The 27,936-nt window shown below is 40.7% G+C and overlaps 2 protein-coding genes and 1 long non-coding RNA gene across 3 annotated transcripts; 1 reads left to right on the forward strand and 2 right to left on the reverse strand.

The window, feature by feature from the left end:
* Positions 1–498: 498 nt before the first annotated feature.
* Positions 499–6,272, reverse strand: LOC119021845 (CCN family member 5-like). The gene is made up of 3 exons (XM_037102377.1): positions 6,192–6,272; positions 2,924–3,172; positions 499–751 (listed from the first exon to the last, which is right to left on the reverse strand). The coding sequence occupies exons 1-3, from the start codon at positions 6,238–6,240 to the stop codon at positions 741–743; spliced, it is 309 nt and encodes a 102-aa protein (XP_036958272.1). The 5' UTR covers positions 6,241–6,272; the 3' UTR covers positions 499–740.
* Positions 6,273–18,360: 12,088 nt separating this feature from the next.
* On the reverse strand, positions 18,361–21,685 carry LOC119020443 (P2Y purinoceptor 1-like). Its single transcript, XM_037099735.1, has one exon. The coding sequence runs from the start codon at positions 21,580–21,582 to the stop codon at positions 20,539–20,541; it is 1,044 nt and encodes a 347-aa protein (XP_036955630.1). The 5' UTR covers positions 21,583–21,685; the 3' UTR covers positions 18,361–20,538.
* Positions 21,686–22,974: 1,289 nt separating this feature from the next.
* Positions 22,975–25,592, forward strand: LOC119021465. The gene is made up of 2 exons (XR_005075591.1): positions 22,975–23,934; positions 24,038–25,592. It is a non-coding gene; the product is annotated as an uncharacterized LOC119021465 (long non-coding RNA).
* Positions 25,593–27,936: the final 2,344 nt, after the last annotated feature.

A 27,936-nucleotide genomic window follows, 5' to 3' on the forward strand; every position in this document is an offset into this window, starting at 1 on the left:
TAAATGGCAAACAGTAACAGACACAGTTTACAGCTACAGCAGATCTACTGATTATGTTTCAAATTTTCTGCTGCAGGATTTTCAGTGCTGTGAACTTTAATCCATGCAGATGGTGCTGCTTCTCTCCTTTCTCATATAGGCACTGCCCCTACGCAGGCTTCAAATCCTGAAATATATAAAAAAAAAAAAAACTGTCACTCACCATTGTTGTCCTATCGCTGTCATAGAAACATTTCTAAACGCTAATTGCTATCAGCGTGCCCACGCACTGACGTGGCCGCAAACATTATTTGTGAATTGCAATATGTATTATTACTTTATTAGAAGCTATACAATGGTGAAATAATAACAGAGGCGATGTTTTTTAAAAATATATTTATTAGACAAATTTAAAAAACTCACCAAAAATAATAAAAAATCTCGCCAAAAAGACTGGGGGAACACCATTCCCCTGCGTCCCCCGACCACTACACCCCTGCCTGCTCGGGCCCTAATAAGAAAGAATTTTTTTCAATTACAGAAGAGACCTCACAGGTCTCTGACCTGCTCGGGCCCCAAAAGTAATCATTTGAAAAACAATAGGGTCCTTGCAGGTTCCTTGCATGGGCCCTGATAATCATGAGAGAAACAATAAGGACTTCGCAGGTCGAGACCTGCTCGGGCCCTAATAATTAATTCTATTAGCTCTTCCTGTGTCTGCCTGCACCTCTCTGCCTGTGCCTGCTCCCTCAGGTCTCTCCTCACCTGCATCCTATATGAAAACAGAGATTAGAGGGTTTGTTCAGTGTTACTGATTAGAAAACGTTTGTCAAAGCTAATCCTTTATGCAGAGCCTATAATCCATCTGCAACTCAGTGCTTCTCCCTGCCTCATCCTCCCTGTCTCTGTCAGGCATCTCATCTGGTTGCTGATATGAAAGCAGCAACATGAAACTTTACTTAATCAATGCTGATATGAGACAAGGGTGGGAAATTAACTTTTTGAACCACTGGCCACAGTGGTAGGTAGATTCCAAAATTCTACCAATGTTTTCAAAGTGAGAGTGACAAGTTAGGCAGGCTAATAGCTAGCTCACATCAAGGTAACAGTTAACTAGACAGGACATTATTCTGGCTCAGTGACTGTAGCATTTTCATCAACCAACTCACGTCTCCTTTCTTCCTTTTAAAGAAAAACATCAAATTTTGCTGTTGTTGATGACGCTTCACTTTTTCATCACAAAACTTTACAACGACATTACCACTCTAATGCTGTGTTCCAGAAAACCTCCAACTCCAAGCGTTCCAGGTGCACGGAACAGGATTTTGGAAAGTGGGGGGACATGTCCCCCCTGTCCCTAGTGGATGTTACTCCTAAATTTAAGTCTCAGTCTGGAGGTATGACCACATTGATTTATTTTCACCGCAAACACTTGGTGAGTAAAAGTTTTTTGCCAGTGACAGACTCTGTTTTTTGGGCAGATCTGTGATGAAGAGTCGGTAGGACAGGCGGGAGGACAGACACTTCTCCACATATAACTGTAGTATTTTTTTACTCATAAGTTGCCAAAGACAGTTACGGCTTCCATTCACACTGGTTTGGTTCGCCAATACTGCGCCTCTGATACTACCTCCAGAGGCGTATCAGCGCCAGAGCAAAATTTCACCACTTGTGGCCTGAGACTTTCACACAGAGGAGGAGGCAGAGAATTGGCACAGGATCCCTGCACTCAAACAGCAGTGTGAATGGGGCTACTGACTCTCCAGGGTTAACAAGGCCTAGGTCAGGATTATGATGGCATCTTCCACACCGACATGCTGCTGGTATGCAAACTGCAGCAGATCCTGGAAAGCATTGAGCAGTGTCCTCAGGTGCTGAAGAACCATCCACTTTTTTTTGGCTTTTATTGATAGTACAGGTACAGATATGACAGGAAACAGGATGCCAACTTGTATGTTCTTTAGGGTCTACAATCGCTGAGGGTACTGGGACATCGTTTCTTTTGTACTGTGGTGATCCAGAAGGTTTTCTAAAGGCTGGGCACCTTCATCAACCTTGAGGAGAGGTACTAAAACTTAAGATATCAGCATAATTTTGATGGGACAGTGTCTTGTCATAAGGTGAACTATGTACTATGGACTATGTACTGTGGAACATCAATAACTTCAGGTAAACAGAGAGTTCTCAAGACCAATTCCTGAAGGCAAGGTGCCGCCAAAAGGTTATACGGTTGTATTCATTGACTAATTATTATAATAATATCAAGTTTTGGTGTGAATTGTTGCTTGCTATCATAAGGCTTGTAAACAGTAAGTTCAGAATCAGAATCAGAATCAGAAAAAGCTTTATTGCCAAGTACGATTTTACACATATGAGGAATTTGTTGTGGTGATGTTGGTGCATGCATCAAATAACTATTAAGTGAAAATATAACAAATTAACAATATAAACTATTTTAAAAAGTAGAAATTATAACTATACAATATAAATATATATACACAATCTGTTTTTTGGGTAAAAGGATAAAAGGAGCAGACCAGCTGGCAGTGAACAGTTGTTTTATCTGTTTGGAGCAAATAAACCTGGGGTCAAGCTAGCGCAAGACTGTGACGTCAAATTTGTCAACATTTCTGTGAACACAGATAGCTTATAAGTCATAGCTAGCTTGTTAGCTTCCAGCTGAAGTTGGCATATTTAACTAATTAGGCTTGCTTCAGCTCCACCCAAGCTTCACTTGATTAGCCAGGAGTTAGGCGGTGTCAGAACTGCCAAAATATCAACTGCTGGTACCAACCACTTTGACCTCCATTGTGGCTCTTCAGAAAGCTATGCCTGAGGTCATGGTGGCTCATGTCCACTATTTGTCAGTGGTCCTGACAGCCTGATCTTTTGTTGCAGTTATTATTCTGACATTCACAGGATCATGTTTTGAGATGTCCATTACCTGAGGATGGGTTTGAGGAAATGCTGTTGTCCATGCCATGACACACCCAATCTTTGCAGCAAGGCCCCGGTAGTTGCACCAGCTGAGGGTTGGGGCACTTATCAGTGTGCCTCTGCATATCATCACTGCACAGGAGTACACAGATCACCCCTCCCCCCAGGCAGTGGCAGAGCTGGGAGCAGGAAGCCTGAAATACGTGTCCCTCCTCCAGCCTCCTGCCCTTTCTCTCACAGCCCAGCTCGTTCTGACCTGCATGAAGCAAACCGAGAAAGTGTGTGATGTAGGTGATTGGCTAACTACATCACTGCTGTGCCAAGTAAGAGCTGAGTCATATGTAACATGTGCGGACAGATATCCCAGCAGGATATCCAGGAATTATCCCACTGTAAGAGCATTAGCAAGACATTTTCAGGTAAATGACACAGCAGCATGGCCAGAATTGGAGTCACAGGACTGTTAAATAAATTAACTGAAAGCAAAAGTGTCAGTATCAAACAACAGTCTTTTTATGAGAAAAAAGAATTTGCTCAGTATTGTCATCTCCTTTTGAAGACCAGGATGAAGTGAAGTGAGTGTTTAACCCAGGCATATAATGCATACAAGAGATGAGAAAGGAAATTTGTTTGGGGGGGAACTCACACAAATGAAGATTTCTATATAATGTTGCTTCACATCACGGAGCTTAAAATTAGTTTTTCTAAAGGATAAGTGCCTGTCAAAATTGCACATGAAGACAAATTGCTGCTATACAGGTATTTTATAGGGAATACATATAGGGTATAAAATCAGATTTTTGACTGGCAGGTAGGGTTTGAGCGACCACTGAAGTGTTCACAATCACGACCTTAACTAACAGATTTCCTGTAGGAAACACTGAACAGCATAGAGATAATTGTTAATTGCCCACTGATTGTTTTTTAGTAGGGAACTATGTAAAGTACTACTCCTTCCTCCTCCTCTACAACTCATAGGTGTGATTGGCAAAGGACAAAAAAGCAGGTAAATATACGGCTCCCCTATATCTCTCTTTGCATTTATTTTGTCCCGTTGTTGGCTGCAGCTAAGAAAGAAATAGTTCACCCCTCACATCCAAAATTCTTAGAACACAGTGTTTCCCCAAGATTTTTCTGTAGAGTCTGTAACCTAGCAACACAAGGGGGGTCTGGGGGCATGCCCCCCTGGAGGAACATAAGAAAAATAACCCTTTGAATGATGACTACTGGTGAGACTTTTGAAAAAAAAAAAAAAAAAAAAAAAAATCATTTTCAGAAGTTCAGAATCTAAGTCATGAGACAAAATAGTGTAGAAGTTGACATTGCTGCTTGACAATATGTTAACCTCTTGAGCATTAGAGAACTTTTTTTTTACCATTATTTTCTTTATTATTTTTTTGTATGGAAACAGAATCTGTTTCAGAAGTCAGTGGGCCACATGACACGGAAACTATTAAGAAAAAAATCATAATTCCTGCATATTATACATTCATATAAAATAGAGGAAGCACTAAAATACAATTTATAAATAAAAAGGCTGTGTCTCATTTGTCCAGTTCACTAACACAACCTGCTCCTGGTTTGGAGTCACTGGGTCATATGACATGGAAGCTATTGAAAAAACTGCAGTTAATTTGTATTAATATATTTATGCTAATTGAATTATTGATGGTCCCTAAATCAGTCTCCAGTGACTCAGCGCGAGGCTCTGTGAGGTGAGCTAACTGTCCTCCTGCTGCTAACACTGGGTGAACCTCAGTAAAGCCACGGCTGGACCTGAGTGAACCCAATATCCAACCTGAAACTAACTTCACCCCGGTTTGGTGAGTCACCTGTTGCAGCATTGTCGACAGATTGCCGTCATTCAAACTTCACAGAAGCGACTTATGAGATCACTGTAGATCAGGAGGAGAACAAGTGTTGGCTGATTTTATTAACAGATTGTCACACTCTACAGCCAGTGGTATTGTTAACAGCATGTGAGGCTGTAAATCTTATCTTATTTTTTTAGCATGTATCAAGTAACGTGCCCTGTAACATGTTTCACAAAACACAAATTGGGAATATGATGTGGCTACAGGTTGAAAAAACATTTCAGTCAAAAGATTTTTTTTTTTGCTTTAATCCATGCGTCTGCTATTTGCAATGCCATACGACTATACTTCAAGCATTCATGCAATTATTAAGACTATAATTTGTCACTTTTTGTCGTGGGGCCAAAATGTGCATCATCTTGAATCTGTGTGTTGAGAAGCTCTGTGTGTTTGGGTGTGTTTTTGTATGTGTGTGTGTGTGTGTGTGTGCGTGTGTGTGTGTGTGTGTGTGTGAGAGAGAGAGAGAGAAAGAGAGAGAGAGAGAGAGGAGAGCCGTCAAATTGCAATGATATATGGCTCAAGCACTCCCAACTTGGGTCTATCCAGGTGACCTAATTAAAATTACATGTTTTTTTTTGTATAAATTTATTTCTTTTTTTGGAGTGTTCCCCCAGTGATAAAATCCCCACTACACCACTGCCAGCAGGTCATAGGTCCCTAGTGTAATTGAAAAAAATGTTCCTATTATTCTTCTTCTCCAAGTTTGACTGCAGTTTTGGAAGCCTGAACATTTCCAAAACTCACCAAATTTGGAATATCTGTCACAACTGGCAAAAATTGCGATCCTGCATTGCCATTGGTCGTGGTCGTGACCTGCGGGCTCTGTAGCGCCACCTATTGTAACGCCCTGCCTGCTACATGCACATGCGTGGATGAAATGCGGTGTGAACATTCATCATGAGCAGATGCACAAAAAAGCCGTTTGGACCCATACTGTCACTCCAACAGGAAGTTGGCCATTTTGATGTGTGGCGGCATTTTTCCCAAATTCATGCATACTTAAAACTATCTTGTCCTAGAGCTTAAACACCACAGTCTTCACATTAACTCAGTATCATCTTCACGCCTTGAAAATGAAAAGTAATGGAAATCTTTTTGCTGCATCATACCTGGTGGGCGTGATGGTGGAAACCATTTTTTCCTTCGCCGTGAATCATCAAGGCTTTATAAGTTCAACATACACTTTCCCATCTACACCAAAATGCACATGCATGCAGACGGTGTTGCCCCGAATACTAAGTCAGCCATTTTGATTTTTGGCCACCATTTCGAAATATTTGCATACCTCTTATTGTAACGCCCTCCTCTAACTGATTCAACACCACAAACTTCACAGTCAGTGAGGATCATCGTCTGACCTTGATGATGAAAAGTTATGAAAATCTTGATACTACATCATACCTGCTGCCTGTGGTGGTGCTGCCCATTTAAATCCTTTGCCGTAAAGCATCAAGTCCCTCTAACTTCGACATACAATTTCACAGCCACACCAAATCTCTCAGGAATGTAGAGGGAGTCGCCCTGAATATATCTGTGCATCAATACTGTGTCATATCCATAGCGCCACCCACTGGACACAGGAAGTGTTTGCAAACAAGAAAACACGTTTCTATTGGTGGGAAAAAGGTACACCAACCAATCACATAATTATATGGCAAACCACGTGATTTGGTTGCTGAGGAACAGGGGGAACTTGTGGGAGGGATGGAAGCAGAAGACTGACAGCAACAGTGACGGTGACAGAGACAGAGAAAGAGATAGTGAGTTTTGAGAGTTGAGAGATTTTTGATATATAGTGTGTTTGGAGTGTATAGTTAGTATGTTATATAGTGTTTAGTGTAGTGTGTTTAGTGTGTAGTGTAGTCGTTTTTTTTTGTGTTGTGAGTCAAAACAAGGAGGAGACTGCTGAATGTGGAACAGGCAGGAATGAGCTGAGGAGCCCTGAGCCGGTATTGCCTGCATTTTAATGTAAACAGTTACATATAACTTTGTAAATTTCAAAAACTCATGCACAAATTTAGCAAACAATTTGTATTTGCATTATAGGTAAGAAAAATGGTTCATTAAAAATATTTGTGGTTTTCACAGTAAAAAAAAAAAAATCTAACTTTTCCCTACTCGGATTTTATGCTTTTTATGATTTTAGGTCCATTGTGTTAATATAGTATGTCAAAATGAAAAACAAAACAAAAACTCTACAGTCACACATGTGAGGTTGTGCTGAAAATAATGACACCAAACAAGGCAAGGTACATAGTTTATAAGGTGAAATATAATGGTAAAATCAAAAATAGTCAAAAATGGCCAATTATATCCCTGATGTCCCACCTTCAAACACAACCTCATTTGGCCATCCATGAAAATGCTAGTTAAGCTCCCACTTTTCTATAGGAATACATGCTTCCTACGGACAATGCACTAGTAAATATAGATTTATATAATATAGATGTTAGTCTGCATATCGGAAAACGTGTTCTTCCAGATCATACATGGATTTGATATAGAAACTATGAAAAGGTTTGTTAATGCTGTTTTATTGTCTTTATGACTTTGTCCATATCAGAATCAATAATTATTGTCACCATCAGCACAGCAAAAAAGGCAAACAAGTGTTCACACTGCATCATGTGGAGCAAAATTTGAAAACTCAAAGAAAAAAGAGACAGTCACGATTATGAATAATGTGTGACATATATGGTTTTATTATTCAATACAACTGCTACAGAGTAGTTGTGGCTGAGACAGCAGCAGCAGACATGGGAAGGACACTAACTTTGTTCAATCAATCACACAATGCTCAATAGCTATTCTGTTGCTGAGTTTGTAAGTCAACAACAAGGCCTACATGTTGAGTGAGAATTATATGGAAGCCCTGAAAGACTAATGAGAAAAACAAAATTCAGATTGTTCTAAGTCTTTCTCTCCTCACATCTTCTGTTGCATTTTCACAAGCACAACACACATATGTCATATGAAATCATCATATGCAAAGCAAAACAATCAGCTCTTTGCAGTCAACAGCCACAACATGACCTCAGTTGAAAAATACACGGCTCACTATTTCAGCTTATACCCAGTCGGATGTACTGAATCCTATAAATAGGTCCAGACCCACAGACCAAATCACTGTTAGGCTCCTCTAACTCTAATTGGATGCTGGCTGATTGGCCTGTAATTTCCTCCATTAGGAGGCATCTGTTAGATGTCCATTAAACAATGTGGTCTGCTTCCTTTTCTGGTCTCTTGCATGACTGTTACACAACATTTTGTTTTGTTACTATTGGTTTCTCATTTACTAATGAGTTAATGAGCTGCAGCTCATCCAACATCAATATATCTTAAAACCAAGGAAGAGAAGAAATGTTAACCAGAAGGGAAAGATCTTTATTGATGGATTTTTTCTGCTGAAACAAACTAAATAAACAAACTCTCTTTGTTGTCATGACTAAATAAACAAACTGACCTTAAAAAGGACAACATCATTTATACGGCTCTACTTTGTTTATATGTGGCAGACCCTGCCACCTTTCTAGCTTCAAACAGCGTACCTGGACATAATTTTCCATTATTTGACAGTTTGTTCATCCACTTATGGAAAAAAATTACATTTCTGAGTTTGTGTTATAACCTCATTAATATTGTAAATGTTACAATTCTGGGTTTGAATTTCTTCTCCAAAAGTATTGCCCTAACCCTGAAACTTTAACACCACAATTATATATGTTTTTTTTCAAATTCTTTTTTTAAATATGACTTTCAAGTAGGCCTGCATCTAAGTGTTTACTTCTGTTTAAAACTTCAAAACTGATGTTAACAAACCTGTAGAAGAATCAGGGAATACTGCTAACTTTCATGTGTATTTGAATTTAAATTAGATTTGAATGTGTATTTGAGTAATCAATTTTATAGTGCCAGTATAGCAGGGTTGAAGCCATATAGTTTCGATGTGTGGATTACTGTAAGAGCTCCAGTTAAGGTCATGTCATGGTCCGAACCGCTTATCCCTTTCCATGGGGTTGCGGGGTGTTGCTGCTGGAGCCAATCCCAGCCTTGTCTCAGGGCGAGGGCAGGGTACTCCCTGGATAAGTCGCCAGCTCATCGCAGGGCCCTCACTGATGAGCAATGTGGGGTTCAGTGTCTCGCTCAAGGACACTTCGACATGCAGCTCAGCCCTGGGATTTGAACCAGTGACCTTCCGATCACTAGTCGACCTGCTCTACCCACTGAGCTACAGCCGCCCTCCAGTTAAGGTTACTTGGCCTATTCCTGTTTACAGGATATATTGATTATTTGTGATGAAATATTAACTAAAAACACTGAATTTTATTTGTATAGTATAGGTAAGCGATCCTCGCTCCTCAGGTGGTGAGGGCGGGGCCAAACCTTTAAGTTAAGAAAGCTGACAGGAGACGGGGGATTGGCAGCCATGGAGGCAGTGATACTGTCATTGACCACAGCATTATCAATGAAACATCGTATTTTGCTTTACCTTTTTGTCTTCATATTTGGACAATAGAGTTCTGTTTATCTTGACACAAAACTGAGCACTGGATCTTTTGTGACTGCACGTCAAACACACTGCTCACCCCAGTGGAGAAAGGATAGAAAAGGACAGGAATTACAGGACAAACTTATGTAGAAATATATATGGGGTTTTTTTTGCCACTACAATTACTAATCCACTATCTGTAAATCTTTACGAGAGAACCTGGAGGTGATACAGGCTGCTGCTGCAAATCTATGACCATAGAAATGAACAATTTAACCCTCAGCAGATGTTGCCAGTCACCTTACAGCATGAGGCCTGAGTAAAACAAAGGAAAACAGGTAGACTGAATTGTAGTTTTACAAGCTAAATACCACAAAATACTATTTTATTAATCCTTTTCTACTGACAATCTGGGCCCGTATTCACAAAGACTTTTATCTGATCTTATCTAGTACTTCTAAATCGGACTCAAAGTTTTTATGTAGGAGTGAATTGCCTATAAAAGCGGCATTTGCTCGAAAATCTGCGTAAAACCACTCTCAATTAAAATTCGGGAATTGTGTGTTGTTCCAGGCCATTTCACAACAATGTCCAGTATATTGTAACATGTGTCAAAGACAGTTTGTGTATTGATGGAATGCAACTTTTTTCCGATTGACAAAAGCCCTATTCACACTGGACTAGTATAACCTGGGGACCTCCAGTAATTTGTAATAATTGCAGAGGAAGTCTGGAATCATAATCCCGTGTTAATCTGCCATGTCTGTCATTTGTAAAGTAAAAATTCCACCACAAATTACCATATTTCACCAAACACCGAGGTCATGTGATGATATTAGTCCTGTGCAAATCAGCATCTCTGTGATTTGGGGTTGTTTCTGTTTTTCTTAAGTTTTTTTTCTGTTTTCCACGCCTTTTTCTGCCTTTTTCCCGGTCAAGAATTATGGAGGCTGCGTTGGGAATTATAAATGAAAGTTCTGACAGCATTTTGGGTGGAAATTCAGGAGGCTCATCAGAACAGAAGAGCAAAAGATAATTAGATGGATTACATGCATGGCAGCATGCAGTAAGGAACATTTTTCCATCTTTCAACAGGCTCAATAGTTATTATATTAAAAATATCCATATCTAACTGTTGTGCTGCTCCAGCAAGGGCTCCAGTGCGATCGACCCGGAGGATCATGTCAGTAACTTCCAGTCAGACTTCGCTTATCTTGTGCAAATGTGCTGCACGAAACACAGACATGGTGGGATCATTTCTAAATCACTTGAGGTCCCCAGGTAAAACTAGTCCTGTGTGAAGTGCTGCATTTCCCCCTTAGCCAAATACCGGAGTGTTGCCAAACATTTTAACTCTGGCGTTATTGGATTGTTTCGGTTGGTTGGGGGTGTTATTGCATCCCTCACCAACTCAACCACAACTTCAGTCCCTTCGCGGTCCATCCGACATCATTTTAATAATTCCCCAACATTCGGCTGTGACTAGGTCTTAGCGAGTCAGGCGTCCTCTGGACTACTTCTAAGGTCTCCCAGACTTAGGTGCTACTTTTAGGCCTAAAATGTTTTGTGAATAAAAAATTAGGAGTCCTAAAGTTATGACTGACATGCCATTATTTTTAGGAGTTCGCCTGTTAGGAGCTACTTTTAGCCTTAACATTCTTTGTGAGTACAGGCCCAGATCTTTTTCCTCTGCCCTGATGAGTGACTGGGATGTATGAAATGTTTGTGGCTTGTTAGGTTCAAGTAAGTAAGCTAGCTAATTGAGTCAAGTTGACCAGCAAAGCTGTTTCAAATGATTCAGTGCATTATTCATGACTCTTTTTGGCTAACAACTAACTTTACAACACACACACACACACACACACACACACACACACACACACACACACACACACACACACACACACACACACACACACACACACACACACTTATTCTTACACTGTACATAATCTATATACTAATCAGACTTTAAATTGTTATATTTAAGGAAACTTTCATAAAGTTGGCCAGTTTAGTCCCAAGAAGTACTGAAATATTACAAGTACTACTTGTACAATGATGTATTACACTGGGACATTGAAAACATTCTTTTACTGTACTCACATTTACAAGTGTGATATGTACATATGTATGCATGTATATCCCAAAAGGCAACTTGACGTAAGTATAAGGTCAGAAAAGGAAGTCAGAAAAAGCTAACTTGGTTGACATTCGGTTGTATAGTTCAGGTAGTGCAGTCTCTGATAAGTATCTCCTGGATGGTAAGCCATACCGCAGCTGCAAGTGTTTAATCAGGCTGTGAAATCCTGCGTTTTCCACCACTGATGACAGTTGGTTATCGAGTACGATGAAGTTGAGCAACTTCTTGGTAATCCCTTTAGCTTTCATGTTGTCTGCTGGGAGTTTGCTTTTGGAATGACTCCAGAAGTGATTCCTAATGGCTCCTTGTGAAATAGGTGCTTCACAAGGTGCTTTTTAAAATGTTTAATTGCGTTAGTGGTGTTGTACATCGTGAGGGAGCCTCTGCCTCTCTGAATAACGGCTTTGCAAACATTACATTTTGCTGTCTTGCTTTGCAGTGTTTTCAGTGTAAAATATTTCCAAACAGTGGACATGTTGGCTAGCCACAGTGCTGCTCAATGCTAGTCTGCTAGCTGGCTGCAAACTGTGGAATGGGTTTCCTGAATGGGGTGTTCATGTTCACACTCAATTGATATGAGAATTGATAAGGAATTGGTATTGATGGGCAGAATCAACAATGGCACTGATATTGATAAAAACTTCCCACCCCTAAATCCAGCAAACCCAATGACAACTGACAGGAAAATGATTCAGAGACTCGGCCCACTGGACCTGCAGAACCATCTCATCCCCAACACTGGCAACATATTCAAACCACAGTGTAGTGTTTTACTGTCCATCAGGATGCTGGAGATATTTCACAGGTTCAAATTACTTGAGACATCCAACACTGATCTAGAGATGATTGGCCTTATTAAAAAGATGGGTTTTTGAAGGTGTCCAGAGAAGTCAGTTTGCAGATTTCAGCTGAGAGTTTTCCAGAGTTTTCTGTGGGTTTGTAGTTTGGTGTGAGGGATGGAACAGTGGCACTTCTAGACAAATTTTACTGGGGGAGCCAAGGTGGACCCAGTGTTTAATCAGAGGGGCACATTAAAAAATGGAAACAAATGATATTTACACATTAAATACTTTGATTTTGCTTTAAGTTAAAATCATACAAAAATGTATTGTGTACATAAAGAGTGCATCGATTCAAACACAGAGGTAGGGCCATCAAAAATCAGAAATTAAATACAGTAGGACAATGCTGCAAAAGGTGGGCATGGACCCCTGACCCCTCATACCAGCCTGGCCTAAAGCTCCATCTCCTGTCCTCAATCAAAGTGGTTGAGAATATGTTCAAATTGGGCTGCACTGCTACATCGGTCTTGGACTTGCTGATATCTGTGAAAGATGCACAGAGATGCAGAGTTTCCTCTCCGGCTTCCTTCTGTAGCCATCCTTAGCCTCTTTGCATTCAGCTTCCTCTGAATGTCCCTCAGATCCTCCCTGTTGCAACCTCTGAAAGCCCTCTTCTTCTGGTAACATGGCAGTTGTTGATATTTTGTTTGTTTGTTAACAAGTTCACCATAACTTGAAGGAGATGGACTGTGGTAGATGGGAGGGGTGGTGGGGTCAGGTCTCGTTTGGAATGTGGCTTGTTTAATCCACAGAAATGTTGTTAGGGCCCGAGCAGGGAAACCTGCAAGTTTTTCGAATGATAATTTTTTTGTCCCATTTGATGTCATTTAGACACACCAATGTGGAGATCTGAAACACTTCCTGTTTTGAGCATAATCTACAGGAAGCTGTCATTTAATAAGTTGAGTACTCTTTGAAATATCAAAATTCATGTGTTACAAAATTCATTCATTCACAATGACCATAGATTATAACAAACATAACAAACAAAATATCTGCTCAACAGCTGCCTTGTCCACCTGGAAGTCTGTTGCTGTGTCTCTCTGCTTGGTGCTGGGTTTCTGAAAACAGTTGCCTGATGTGGCGGTGAAAGTTAACCAAACAGTGAAGTTGTGGGCTGGACAGTGAAACAAGGAGCTGAATCTCACCACAAAGCTCCATCAGGCTGAGGAGAGCTGGTCATCTTCTGTAGATTCATCACTATAAGTCATAAGTCATAAAAGCCCCTTTAAAGTCATATTCTCATTTAGTATACTGTTATCATAAGATACTGAGTGGAAAATTGCAATGACAAAAGATTCTAACTTTTTTCGGTAGGTGTGACGTATATTCCAGGTTTGGTGAGTTTTGGGGGATGTTCAGGCAGTGAAAAATACGATCAATTGGGACAAAGAAGTCGTCATTCGAAAAACAATAGGGACCTCGCAGGTTTCTCTGCTCGGGCCCTAAATAGTAATTTGAACAAATTGAATATGACAGCTTAGGGGTATGTTAAAGTCATTACTGCAGCTCAGGAGAAGAGCCAGCGTTGGAGCCAGTTATTGGAAGGTCGCTGATTCGATTTTCCTAGTCTGCATGTTAAAGCATCCTTGGGCAAGATACTAAACCCCAAAACTGATCCTGATGTGCTGGTAGGCACCTTACATGGCAACCAGCCACAGTGGCACAAGATTTCAGATCTGTAAGCTTCCTAACTCTGAACAACCGCTGCTCCGCCTTTATCTGCATTCCTTATAACATTAGATTAATCATTAGATAAACTGTCCAGAATTAGATGATTCATTAGGTTGGGGAGAAGAAGAGTAAGCATGAAGGGATAAGGAAAGTCTCCTGTGAAAAAACGCTTTCAGTATAACAGATCTTTCCGGTGCGGTCGGTGCGTCTTGCTGTCTTTCCTTGTCGGGCTTTTGTTATGTGGTGTGGAACGTCTAAAAGAGATCTGGATGTTTTGTCTATATTTGGAGTGGATGTGTCTGGACAATTTAGTTTTGTATGTGTTTTATGCATTTTTCCAGTCTTACCTACTGTCTGCTTCTTTGTCTTTATATGCGGTCACACTCCTTCAACACTAGTACCCTTCTTCCACTCAGGCTTTTGTGTGCAATGGAAATGTGTAAACTCTGCATTTACACCGCAGTCAGTCGACTCTGCAATAGGCAGGTTTTTGTCACCTCGGCTCAGATCAACTTTGATCTAAATGTAAGACCCGATTGAACAGCTCGTGAAGTGATGACACGTTATTGGCATAACTACTGGACGGGACCAGTATTACCTGGGGACCTCAAGTGATTTAGAAATTACCTCACCACATCTGTGTTTCATGCAGCACATTCGCTCGGGATAAGCGAAGTCTGTGTTTTAACTTGAATTTACTGACATGATCCCCCGGGTCGATCGCACCGGAGCCCTTGCTGGAGCAGCACAGTGGTTAGATATGGATATTTTAATATTTTAAAATTTTAATATAATAACTGGCGAACCTGTTGAAAGATGGAAAAAGATGGTGCACTTAATTCTTCTCATAAATACATTTCTTTATTCAATATCTTTTCATAGGCTTTGTCACCGCTGTCTCCGCTTCTAAGTGCGTCCTTATAAAATGACATCATCCATAGCAACAGAGAGTTACTTCTAGTTTAGGAGTTCAGTGTTTTCATAACTAACAGTAGGTCTCGGTGGCTTTGTGAATATACATACATACATACATACATAAAAACTTATAGTCTGATTTAGGAGTACTGCTAACAGTAAGATGAAAGTCTTTGTGAATACGGGCCCTGGTCTGTTAAGTGATTGAAACAAATAAACGTCCTGGCTATTATTTGGTAATTTACAGTATTCCCTTTGATGTGAGAAACACTATTCTGACCGCGGTGAAAACGTTTTTTTAAAAATATAAAAGACAAAAAATTAACTTCCTTGTTTTAACTTGGGCAATTTTCTGTTTATCTGTGCCGTATTGATTTATTTTGGGAAATTCCGAGACCGTGATAAAACATTAACATCAGCTCAGAGTTCACTCAGCTGGGACAAGAAAATCCTTTCTGTTACTCGGTCGTTACCAAGGGCTGGATTATTTGCTGTAGTGGTAAACTACATTCCATACACAAGAGTCTACTGACGTGACTGATTTTGTTTCAGTTATTAGTCAGACCCCATGTGTTTCCATGGAAACGCGATGCACACTCACAATTCGAGGGCAAATTGTTCATCAACATGGATATATTTTGATCATATATTTTATTTGTGTTGCTAGTTGTATAATCGTAATATTTACCTGAGAGTGCTCAGTGAGTTCAGTGCTGCTTGCTGATCTCGGCGCAAGCACCTTGGTCCTGACCGCATCACTGTCGTGCTCAAATGACGTTTAAGCTAACCCTCTGGTGATATTGCTTAATGCTGAAACGTGACTGTTTTATCCACTGTTGATTCTTTAACATGCTCAGGAAGAGTGCAACATCTAGAGCTCCATGACAGTGAACAAACTACATATACCTATGAACATCATGTGATAATCAAAAGGTCATACCTAGACCTAGGTCATTACCCTCCCGTTAGGTTCTTATGCAACGGAAACGTTGTTCACTCCTCCAGTAAATAGGACGGACCATAGATTTGATATATCAGGAGTTAATGGACACCCTGCAGCCAATCAGAATCGAGTATTCCTCCAGACCATGGTATAGGGCAGTGTTGTTCTAATCATTTCTTATAATTATAACAAAAGTTTGAATACAAACATAAGAGACTTAAAGTTTTAAAGTATTTTTGTGATTGGTTTGAAGTGGGGGTGGAGTTGGTTAAAAATCTGTTAAAAAAAAAATCCAGTTAAAAATCTGATGACTGAGTTGTCTGCTGAAGTTGTCTGGATGACAGCACTGTTAATTCGATTCTATAAAGTCATGCCCAACACAGTCCTCTTCAAGCAGACTGGCTCAGGAAACTAATCAATTTATCGATTATGTTTTTGCTGACTTAAATTTCATTATTGACATCTAGGTAGGATGTTTTTTTTTCTTTTTTTCTTTTAAATCAAACTCAGTTTATCTTTGCAAAACCAACTGTCTTTTTTCACAGTTGTATTTATTGTCTTTTATATCTGATGAAAGACAGTTTCACATGACTTCACATGTTCCGGTAATTTGTAAATAAATAGGGTGTATGGACAGACTAAGACAATGACCATGTGGATTAGAGGTCGACAGCAAAAACCTCTTATTATGACCCAAATTCACGTTTCTTGTTTGGCGGCTCCTCGAGCATCTGTAGCAATAATTGCGGCTGTAAAGGAGGAATTGAGAAGGAGAAGTCTATATCTGGGGCGACAGTCTGGTCAAGCTAGCCGCCCCAACATATCTGTGGTTTGCACAAGCATACATTGCCATCATTTTTTTCTGGATATTGGATTGCACTGCCGCAGCTTCCAGTTAACTGAAAGTGCCTTTGATGGGACAGAAGTGCTTGTGCACATTCGTCAAGCCGCTGTGTGTTTTTTCCAGACTGTGTTTATAAGATCAGAAAATGAGTGGGAGAGGGACTCAATTGAGATGTAAATATTTATCCATGAGAGAACACACGTTGTGTTACTCTCCTGCACCGACACCACAAAGGCACAGAGGACACGGATGGAATGAGCTCTCTGATGTCAGACTATTGAACAAGACTGGAATATTCAGTGTTTCTGATTTAAAATCACAGTGAGAACTGTTGAAATGAATGTGTGAGTCACTCTTCAGTGTAAAACCACAGGAACATTATTTTGCAACCATGTAGGAAGAATGACACTGATATTTTTCCTGTTCCTCTATTTTTTTCATTAAATATGCACAATAGTTTACTTTGGTGGGAAAAGGCTTGTTCATATCTTGTACAGAATCAAGGAGTAGCTGAATTATTATCTTGCTAACCAGAAACCACTTGTGGCTTTTGTGTACATGGGTATCCTTATTGTGTTGTATGTTCCTGTTTATATCACAGTCCTTGCCTAGATTTGCCGGCCAGATTCAAGCCAGAGCCGGAGTCATTATTCCTAACAAGCCTCATGCACAGCAGGTCAAGGACCTAATAAGTCGTTATCGTCCGGCCCGACTCCACGTCCTCAGCCTGGAGGACAGGATGCTTTACTTCATTAATAATTCAGAACAATGCTGGACATCAGATTTTTCCAGTAAATCAAAACGGTCTCCAGGTATCAGCAAAATTTTCACTCTATCTGGAGTTCTCATGATCACTTTTTTGAGGTTTTGACTGTTTTTTATGGCTGTAACTAAAGACAGTTACAGAGACACGAGGTGGTTGAACTACTGAACTATGTCTGAATGTTTGTGGCCCACCCATTTTCTGAAACTTGGCATATGACTTGTGGCTGAACTCAAAACTTGTCCAAATCTTTGGGGAGAACTTTGTAATGCAGATGATGATTTAAAGCGTAACGCTTAGAATCTGTAGTGTTCCTACTGGAAATTCAATGTACAGTACAGAGGAAGAAAAACAGTTGGATTTTTAGTGGGACACCATTTTTAAACATGGACTAACCACAACACTCCAGAGAGGTTCAAAGGTAGTTCATACAGACAGACAGACAGACAGACAGACAGTGTCTTCAGCCTCCTGGCATTCTCTCAGCCGTCTGTGAATTTAGCACAGGACAGATAAATATCTCCTGCATAGCTGAGCAACGGAGTTCACCATTACCCTCTTTTTCTCCATCTTCAACAGCATCTTATCATTTGTTTGTGACCACTGTGTACTATATTAGACAAGGGCTTACATTTGTTTTCCACACATGAACAAACACAACTGAAGCAATCTCACAATCACAAAGTTGACCTTTTTCAGCTGCTAGCATTTATTTGTAATGTTTTTGTCTCTATGTTTGCTAAGTTACAGAAGTCATCTGTTCACCTGTGCTGGTAAGTAACTTAAACACATCAAATCTGTTGGATATTCCGGTGTAAATTTAATCCATAGTCTAACACACCTTGACACTGAGTACGACCCTTCTCGAGAGATAAAGTTTGCGGACCGCTAGCTTACGTAGTTTTAGCATCCTCAGAAACGACCACACAACAACAATATGCTGCAGCAAATGGATCCAAGTATAAATCACCATCAAAAAGCAATAACAAATAATGCTCAGAACTGCATCAAACTTCAGCAACATTAGAAACAGGGTCCCAGCACATATTTCAAGGCATCAAACATTTGATATCGTTGCCGACTTTGTCGGAAATGATAAACAAATCTCTCCTCTCCAGCTGCAGGCTCGTTGTGGGGAAGGTGTGTTAAAACATGGATTAAACTTACACCAGAATATCCCTTTACAGAAATACAGTGGACTTGAAGAAGGACTCTCACATAATGTACAGAACAAACAGCACTCAGTCCCTACTGGAGGGTACAACATGATTGAACAGGAGAAAGATAAAATATAAGTCATAAACTTACATCCCAGTCAAATATCTGCAGCACCAGAAGCTTTTCAGTCAAAATCAGTGTATTTGTCAGCAAATGGGTGAAGTGGAGGAAAGCGTTTACATGCATTTAACTACCTCTAATATATTTAAGGATTTTACAGCTAAAACTAGTTTACTGCTTGTCTTCCAGTAAAATGTTTAAAATAAGGCAGCGTGCTTTATATAGATAATGTGGTGGAGCCTGTCTATCACTTATGTTGGTGTTAAAACTTGAAAACTAGATCTCTGTTTACAGCCACAACTTTCAATAATCCTTAAACCTGTCTGATGATTTAAATGGTAACTACATATATTGTACATATTAGTGATGTCACTCTGTGGCTACATTGCATTTTGGGTAATGTAGGAATTGAAAGGTGATATCTGTTCAGTTGTATTAATTCTGATCACTTGTTCAACAGTGTTATAAAACTTCAATGATAGACTGGTGGACCGTTTTAAAAACCTGGCACCTACATTACCCACAATGCATTTTAGCCGCTGAGCAGCAATTGATCAGATTGATCAGATTCAGCTTCCTCTGATGACACGAAAGGCTTCATATGACTTTTTCAAACACACCTTTAAGGGATGATGCAAAAGGAAATACCTGAGCATCATCATCATCATCATCACTATGACATACATACAGTATACGTGTTTAAAGCTATAAAGAGACAACAATAAACACTCATTACAAACATTAATATTAAGTATCAGTGGTTTCTTGAAAATTATATCAAAAAATAAAGTACAAGTTGATGAAGGTCAGCGAAAGGGATGTAACTATGTTTTTTTGTGGCTTTAGAGTTTAACAAAAACTATGTTTGGCATTGTGTGCTAGTGGATATTAAAGATTAAGTTAATTGTGATTGTGCAATTGAATGCATTTTCATTGGAATTCACTCAGCTACATACACACACAACTACACACACACACACACACACACACACACACACACACACACACACACACACACACACACACACATATATCTCTGTAAAGGTTGCAGTGGCTCTACAGAGTTTTCTGCCTGTGTTAATGTGCATGTGGATGTGATGCATTTGTAAACGATTCAAACTGAAGATTTTATCCCATGTTTTGTAGAGTCCTCAGACTTGAGTAAATCTAAAAACGTATGGAAAATGACTTTGAATAAATGCTTTTTGTTGCTTTCTGCACATTTTCACTTGTGGTAACTGATGGTATGAGCACATAGCTGCTGCCACAAGTACTGAGCTGCCATATTCAACACCTCCACAAGATTAGATTAAGTCAAATGACATGCCATCAACTGTTAACTGAGAAGATTAAAAATGTCAAACATTGGATTAACTCAAAACCATTCTCTTAATAAACCTGCAACATACATGCAGTGGAGAGGCCTCTGTAAGAGCTAAATGACAATAGTGCATCTATTCAAAAGCCTTTAGATCACGTCTCAGTTACATAAACTACAGAAAATACAAAGCAGTGCTTCACTTGTTGCAGTACACATCACATTGTCCTTGACAAGGTTAAGCACGTTGTTTGGACGCTGGGGTGATCCCGGGACATCAGTTTGAAGAGAGTGCAATAATACGAACAGCAGCATGACACAATACTGAAGACTTGATCCAACCAGTCAGTGCAGAAACAGCGGATGAGCTTCAGCTGCAGATTATACGGGTTTTACTGCCTAACGATGTCCGGCAGGCTGAGAGAAACCTGCGCTGACACCTTGTTCACCTTCTGACAACAAGCTTCGTATATCCGACGCGTCATCGGCCAGTACTGCGGTTTGTTCGGAGGTGACCTCTGTTGAACCGGCTGTGCGTGTCAGCCGTTCATCAGGTTGACTCGTGTGTCTGACGGCGACTCTCCGTCTCCTTGCACCGGATTGCGGTAACTGACTGCTCCTGTCAGGCCGGCCAGAGACAGCCGGGCTCGCTTAGTGAAGTGATGGAGCTTCATGAGAAAATCATCATTTCCAACGATATAAATGAGCGGGTTTAACGCGCTGTTGAGACATGCCAGGAATCTGCCCACCTGATGTGCAATGTAGATGTCGTCGAAGCTGGAGTGACAAACCCCGTTTAGTTTCAAAATCCTGGTGCTCAGGTTGACGTTCCGGAACACGTGGTAGGGGATAAAACAGATGGAGAACAGGATCACCAGAATCACGACCAGCTTCAAACAGCGCTGCTTCAGCAGAGGGTTGACGTTGGCGTTTTTGGCAAGAACCACAACGATGTGGCCGTAACAGACCAAAATGATAACCATGGGTATGACAAACCCTGTGACGGTCCAGCCGATGCTGTAGGGCAGGTAGGCTCTGATGAGGTCGTTTGAGGTGGTGTCGAAACACGAGTCTTGTGATTTTAGATCATTTTTGTCGAAGAACATATCAGGTAGGATCTGAATGATGACGAGCAGCCAAACCAAGGCGCTCACAGCCAGTGAGTGGCGGCCGCTGATCTTCCCCATCACTCTCATGGGGTGCACGATGCCCAGGTACCTGTAGATGCTGATGCAGGTGAGGAAGCCGATGCTGCCGTACAGGTTGAGGTTGAAGCAGAAGCGGGTCACCTTGCAGAAAGGCTGGCCGAACTGCCAGCGGCTGTTCCGCGCGTAATAGTCCACGAGGAACGGCAGGGTGGAGAGGTACAGTAGGTCGGCCACCCCGAGGTTCAGCATGAATATGTTGATGTTCCCGATGTTGTTCCAGCTAGTGCACACACTTCTCAGACCCCAGATGTTCGACAGCGTCCCGACGACGAATACAGTGACGAACACGGGCGGCAGAAAGGTGTGCGTAAAATTCAAGTTGATGTTCTCGCAGGCTCGGTGCGTGATATTTCCAGACATCTCTTGGGTTTCCATGGGTTTAAATCTCTGTTTCGTTCAAAATGAACTTTTTTAACATAAATAAAACAGCAGCTGGTTCATACTAAGCATCTTATCCGGAAAATATGCGTCCTAAACAATGCTGAAGTGAATATGAAACTAAAACGTCCGCCCACTTCCCTGTCCTGAGGTGGTTGAGACACACACGAGCTGTTCACACATGCTTGGATTTATTCCTGTTAAATGTTTGACATCATTCCTGCCTGCACCGACCAGCGGTACTGATTACTTTTGAGAACGGAAATATACAACCAAGTTAGTCCACTGTTAATGAATGCAGCACTCAAATCAAGTTTTTTTTGTAAATTGAAACGTCATCCTAACATTAACACTTCCTGATTAGAATAATCCACCAACATATGTGAATTTGTATCATTTATTTTAAAAAATGCATATCTTGTGTATGATTCCAGTTTCAACTCCATTACCATCAGTTTGTTCAAATCGCTGCATCACTGATTTGACCTTTAATAACAAAATGGCAAATTAGCACTGAGCTCTTGAATGAGGCACTGTGAGGCACCAATCACACCGAGACACAGCGCTTCAGATGCGGCCACTTCCAAAACGTTTTGGAAAGGTGTGTCAGGCAAAACAGGGTGGTGTGCCTGATTACTAACTGTGTGTGGTGCTGGACAGGTACTGTATGGGGGTCATAGCAGAGAACAAGGAGAGCAATGGGGAAAACCCAACCAAGACAATAGAGCCGAGGGGAACTGCAGAGTCGGGTGTTGTGAACTGTTGGCTGGGTTTCATAGTCACTGCCACCTTGTTCTTCTCATACTATGACTGGCACATGCACACTGGCATGTTGCAACTAAATATCTAAAAAATATTTCTTCTAATCTTTGTTTTCCAAAGATTTTACAGGATTCAAAACATGGTTATATGTGCTGGAGCACAGAGATAATATCATTTGGCTGAAATTTGTGTGAGGCTAGCTGCAGGGGGCGCTAACCTCATTCGAGATTACTGCTTAAATGTATTTACCAAAATTACTGCTTAAGTCTTGGTAAATACATTCAAATGTGAGTACACATCTGGATTAACAATTCTCATCACATACTGTCAAATGTCAAGTTTCACATCCTGATTGTAAACTTCCCATTATTTTGCAACACAGACTCAACTTTCTGCACTGTTAAGTTCTCATGTATGTACGTTAGATCTCTTTGATCCTCTTTTTTCCCTACAGAGAGGACCTGCCCATCTGTCATGCTGCTGGATGAACATCCACCTCATGGCCAGGACAGGACATCCCAGGTAGCAGTGGCTGGGGACTGGCGGCAGGAGGAGATGCTGCAGGAGCAGAACTCGATCATCATCACCTGCTGCTGGGGGCAGCGGAAAACATCCCACACTGTCCTGGTTAGAGAGGGCTGCAGCAATGCTTCCTGTGATAATGATAAACATCAGGTTCATTTAGCACCACGATTCGGAATTTGTGTCACCAGCTGCAAATATTTTTTTGTGCCCCTAAACAGTAGCATTTATTGAAAGCACGATGTAAGCAGTGCTCATTATAATCGTGCAATCTTTCTAACGGGTGGAGCTAGCAGTTGCAGCAGCGTGTGGGCGGAGCCTGCTACTCACAATGCTGCGGGTTAAGAGGTGTGTATACCACACAGACATATTTACAGAAGTTACAACTACACACATCCCATTTACAAAAAGCCCAGGTCCAGGCTGTGTGCAACATTTATCCTGCATTGTTCAAAAGCCTACTCAAGTGGGAGTGCTGTTAAGATAAGTTAAAAGCTACAGATAGTGGAGAGGAGAGGAGAGCAGTAATAATTATTTTTGTCATTCTAAAAGACTGTGTGGATATAAATGTCAGAATCAGATATTACTGACATTTTAGATTTATTTCCAGGAAGGTTTTATCCAGTTATCCAGAGTTAACTGTCTTGAAATATGTTCAGTTAACTAGCAGATACTGTAACTACTTTATTTTTAAAACAGGTTTTTTTCCATTACTGAGTCAAATGTTGCAGTCTCCAATTAAATTATCACAACTTAATGAATTGTTATTACACATGATATTCATTCTGGAGTTGTATGCATTTGACAGAAAAGAGACAGAGAATGAGAGAAAATAGCATAATCTGATATCTTTCATCTGGAAAAAGGCAGTTATCTGATTATGAGAAACCTGATAAACTTAGATGTTTGCCTGATAATTAGTTTATTCATTGCATGTGTACATGTTAATTTGATTTCAATCATTTTGTGTTAAATGTAGACATGTGCAGGTGGACTCAGCCAGTGCTAAGAAAGGTCTTCTGCCTGCCTGTTGGAGAGATAGAGAGACTGAAGCCTCAAATTGCGGTAAAAGATGCTGTATAAAATACAGGCTACAACTTTTATTCCTTGCCCCCCTCTGGAATTATTCTCTTATTCTCTAACTTTTACTGTTTATTGTTGCCCCCAGCTATGAAATGGGATTTTCGGCCCTGCACACACGCTTAGACACACGCACAGCCACTGGAGAGAACTGCTATTGCAGCGGTGGACCGATCAATAATGCGCCGATGGACGGCCATTTATGTCTGTATGTCTGTCTGTCTGTCTGTCTGTCTGTATGTATGTATGTATGTGTGTATGTATTTATTTATTTATTTATTTGCTGCACCTAGCTGTTTCTCTGTCGATGCAGTCAAGAACGTGAGAGATTGGTGAAAAAATCAAACTGAGCTTCAGCGTCTGTCCGAGGAGGACAGCAGCAGGGCCAGGCTGCCTGGTGGAGGGAGGAAGAAGGCCAGCGAGGAGCTTGAGATTAACATGCAGGTTTGGGTTATCAGCAAGCGGGCACACCGCGAGAGAGTGTCCCGTAAAATGATCAGGGCGATGGAGAAACAAATGCGCGCCACAGTGAGAGACAGCAGAGATGAGGAGCTGGCAGCGAGTGCTGGTCGGCTGAATCGTTTCCTCCGCTGCAACAACTTCACTTGCAGAAGACAAATATTTCCCAGAAGGATGCCAGAGAATTCACCGAGAAGCTGGAGAAGTTTGTGACATTTTCATCCCAGATTTTTTGAGGGGAAGGAATTTAACGCCTGTCCCAAATTGCCGCCTGGTCTGTTGAGTGATTGAAACAAATAAACCGGGCCCCTGGGGGCCGGGCCCCTGCACCGGGCCCCTGACGGCGTCTGGGCCCCGGTGCAGCTGTACTGGTTGCACTGCCGATACTTACACCACTGGTTTCCACCGTCACGCCCACCAGGTGTGACGTAGCGGAAAGATTTCGCAGCCCCATTGCTTGATTATTGTTTATGGAGGTGTCAGCTGTCTGTATTTGGGACAGTACAGGCAGGGGGTGAATATCACTGTCTTCTCCCAACGTGTGGTGTGTGATTATGACTGTATATTTGTCAATGTGTCCAGGTGTTGATACTTCAAATATGTGAAGTTCTGTATCGGTGGGAACAAGGAAGTTGTTTGTAATGCGGTGTGTTGCCCCTGCCAGTATTAAGCACTTTAAGGTGAAGTCAGAACAACTTCCTGCAATCCACAGAAATCCAGAAAGGACTACAAGTGAACGATTCCTACATTTTGTAATCAGTTATGTTGTGACAATTGATTCTGCACTGTTACGTTGTGTGAAGTGTTACGGCCTTCTCTTTTCCTTTGTATGGAACTGATGTGGTTGGAGACAGTGGTATATTTGTCGTTGTATAATTATGTTTACATGGCATTGCAAATAAAAAGTCACAATATCTGTATTTCTTTTTGACAAAGACAGTAAATGTTTTTATAGTATGTGACGCATTATATTTTGCCATTGTATTCTGGACAAAACATCTAAAATAGCTGTGAAAGAGTACATATTGAATGACAGTTTTTGAAAGTGTTTGAGTCACTGGGGGTTTTGAGGTTATTTGTCAATTTATTCAAAATTAAGAATTTATGGCTGCATGAAGGACAATCTGGGAGAAGCTGTGATGACAGATGAAGGTATGTGTAACATTAAAGTAAAACTAACAAGTCTCAGTTTTTTTTATAAGCATTTTAGGCAAACTAATTGATGGCAGGTGTTGTCATTAGGTATAAATTAAAAGAGAAATGTGGCTTGATATAAAGTGACATGTCTGGAAGTGTAAAAGATTGATACAGTCATTAGATTATTAGTTGATTTTTAACAGGGAGGGGAGGATGTCACAGGCAGCACCACCCACCCCTGATACACTTAGATACATCTCCCAAATGACATTGTTGCAGGGGGGGGGGGCGGGTGACCTGCACATGACCTGAACATCCTCCAGCCTGGATTCCAACCCGGGTCCACTGCGTCTGTGGCATGCACTCGAACCATTCGACTACCAGCGTGGCCCACACCCCCTCTCTGTTGTTACTCTGATGGCAGTGATGCAGCGCGTCACAGGGGAAGAGGGAAGTGGAGAGGCAAGGGGTATTGTGGATGGGAGTACTGTGGGATGATTCAAAGACATATTTTCTCTGTACTTACTTGGCATTTGTTAGTGTGGTTATGCAGTGGCAAAATGAAATTTATTTTCCAACTTTACAGCTGTTTTTATAAATACAAGTAATAAGCAGCTTTTGCCATATTAAACACTTGCTTGAAACAACATTATTTGCATTTCATTCATCCATTCAACACATAAATCATAGATGACTATTAGAAAATGATGTAATGCTGGCATATGCTGTTGCTAATGTTGGTTTGGCAAGACACTGATACTGGCTGCTCCTGGTTTATACTGGGATGGGGTTCGATTCCCTGCTGATTGGTTTGGAATTTACATAAAAGCCAAAAATACTGCAAAATGTGCCGTACACACACATCATTGCATGCCACATCTATGAAGCAGACACAGCACACAAGATTGTGTAACGGGGCTAATTACCACTGACTCTGTCCATTATATGGCACTAAACATCAACCATCAATAATGTTATGTTGTACTGTGCAATTTGGAGAAAACTACCCGCAAGTATCTTGTAAATCTGATTGTGTTTTTCATCACTGCACATTGATGAGCGTAAGACAATGCTTCAGTTGCCTTCTTTCAAAAATGTATTTATGGCTGTGTGTCAATGTCAGGTTTTTGGTGTAATTTCTGCTTTGTTTGCTTGCTTTTGGTGTGTAAAGCTGTTTCTGCTACATTTCCTTTGCATGATATATGCTATATAAAGTGTAATGATATGACTTACTGTACTTCCTGTGTGCAGCAAATAACAATTTTGAGAATTGCCTCCCTAAATAGGATGCATGTAACTTGAAAGACAACATTGCCACCTAATGGACTACTTGTATCAAACACACCATACATTGACGTGCTTCTTACTGTAGGGGCCAGTTATTCAAAACATTTAATCTGGATCAAAATTATGCAGATTTGGAAATCCCATTTTTTGCTATTCAGGATCAGGTAATCCATTTTACCTTTATGCCGTTTTTTCAAAGCAACATTGGATTGGATCGCCCTGTTCCAGATTACCAAATCCGGATTACTGCTCTAGACCAACCGATCACATGGCATGATATTAGGAGACAGTGCCTATCCACTCCTACCATGGCTGATGACTCACTTCTTGTAGCAACCACACCTGCACAGGAGCATGCAACGTAATACTTTCGTCATGCACAATATCACTACCACGTGCAGTGTCCCTCTCTGTGATGATGTTTATGATGCACCTGAGACTGTTGAAGAACCAGACCAACCTCTGGCGCTCCGTCAGAATGTGGGACTGACTGGACGTGTAGTCAGGGATGCAGTTGTTAGAAATTATTGTTGACAGGTTCATCTCTGATGATTGTTTCTTTGAAATTAATAATACAGTGATGAATGACAGAAAAATGTAATATATTATTTTTGTTTGTTCTGTTTTTGTTTGTCTGTTTGGGGGATTGTTTCATGGGGACAAGATCTTTTTTATTTTTATTTATTTTTACTTTACTATACTGAAAGGCTTAATTGGTAGCCTATGTCTACTTTATCTACTTTATCACTGTAACAGTTAAACAAGCCAAGTGCAAAATATAAGTAAAAGTATATACACTAAATGATAATAATGTAATATTTGACCAATTTTAATTTTTTGCTACATTTTCTTCCTGAAATCCACCTTGAAATCCTACCCCCTGTTGGGATCAGGATAATCCTGTTTTTTTGGATCAAAGTTATCCAAATCGTACTGAAACATTTTGAACAACACAAACTGAATGTTTGATCCGGATCAAAGCTAGGATTGGATTCTGTGATCTAATCTGATTTCAGAATCCTTCTTTCCTTTTGAACAACCCATTTTCAAGATTTGATCCAATCCGATACCCAAAATCCGATCAGATTACCTTTGAACAACTGG

This window comes from Acanthopagrus latus, chromosome 6 (assembly GCF_904848185.1).
Source record: "Acanthopagrus latus isolate v.2019 chromosome 6, fAcaLat1.1, whole genome shotgun sequence".
NCBI lineage: Eukaryota > Metazoa > Chordata > Actinopteri > Spariformes > Sparidae > Acanthopagrus > Acanthopagrus latus.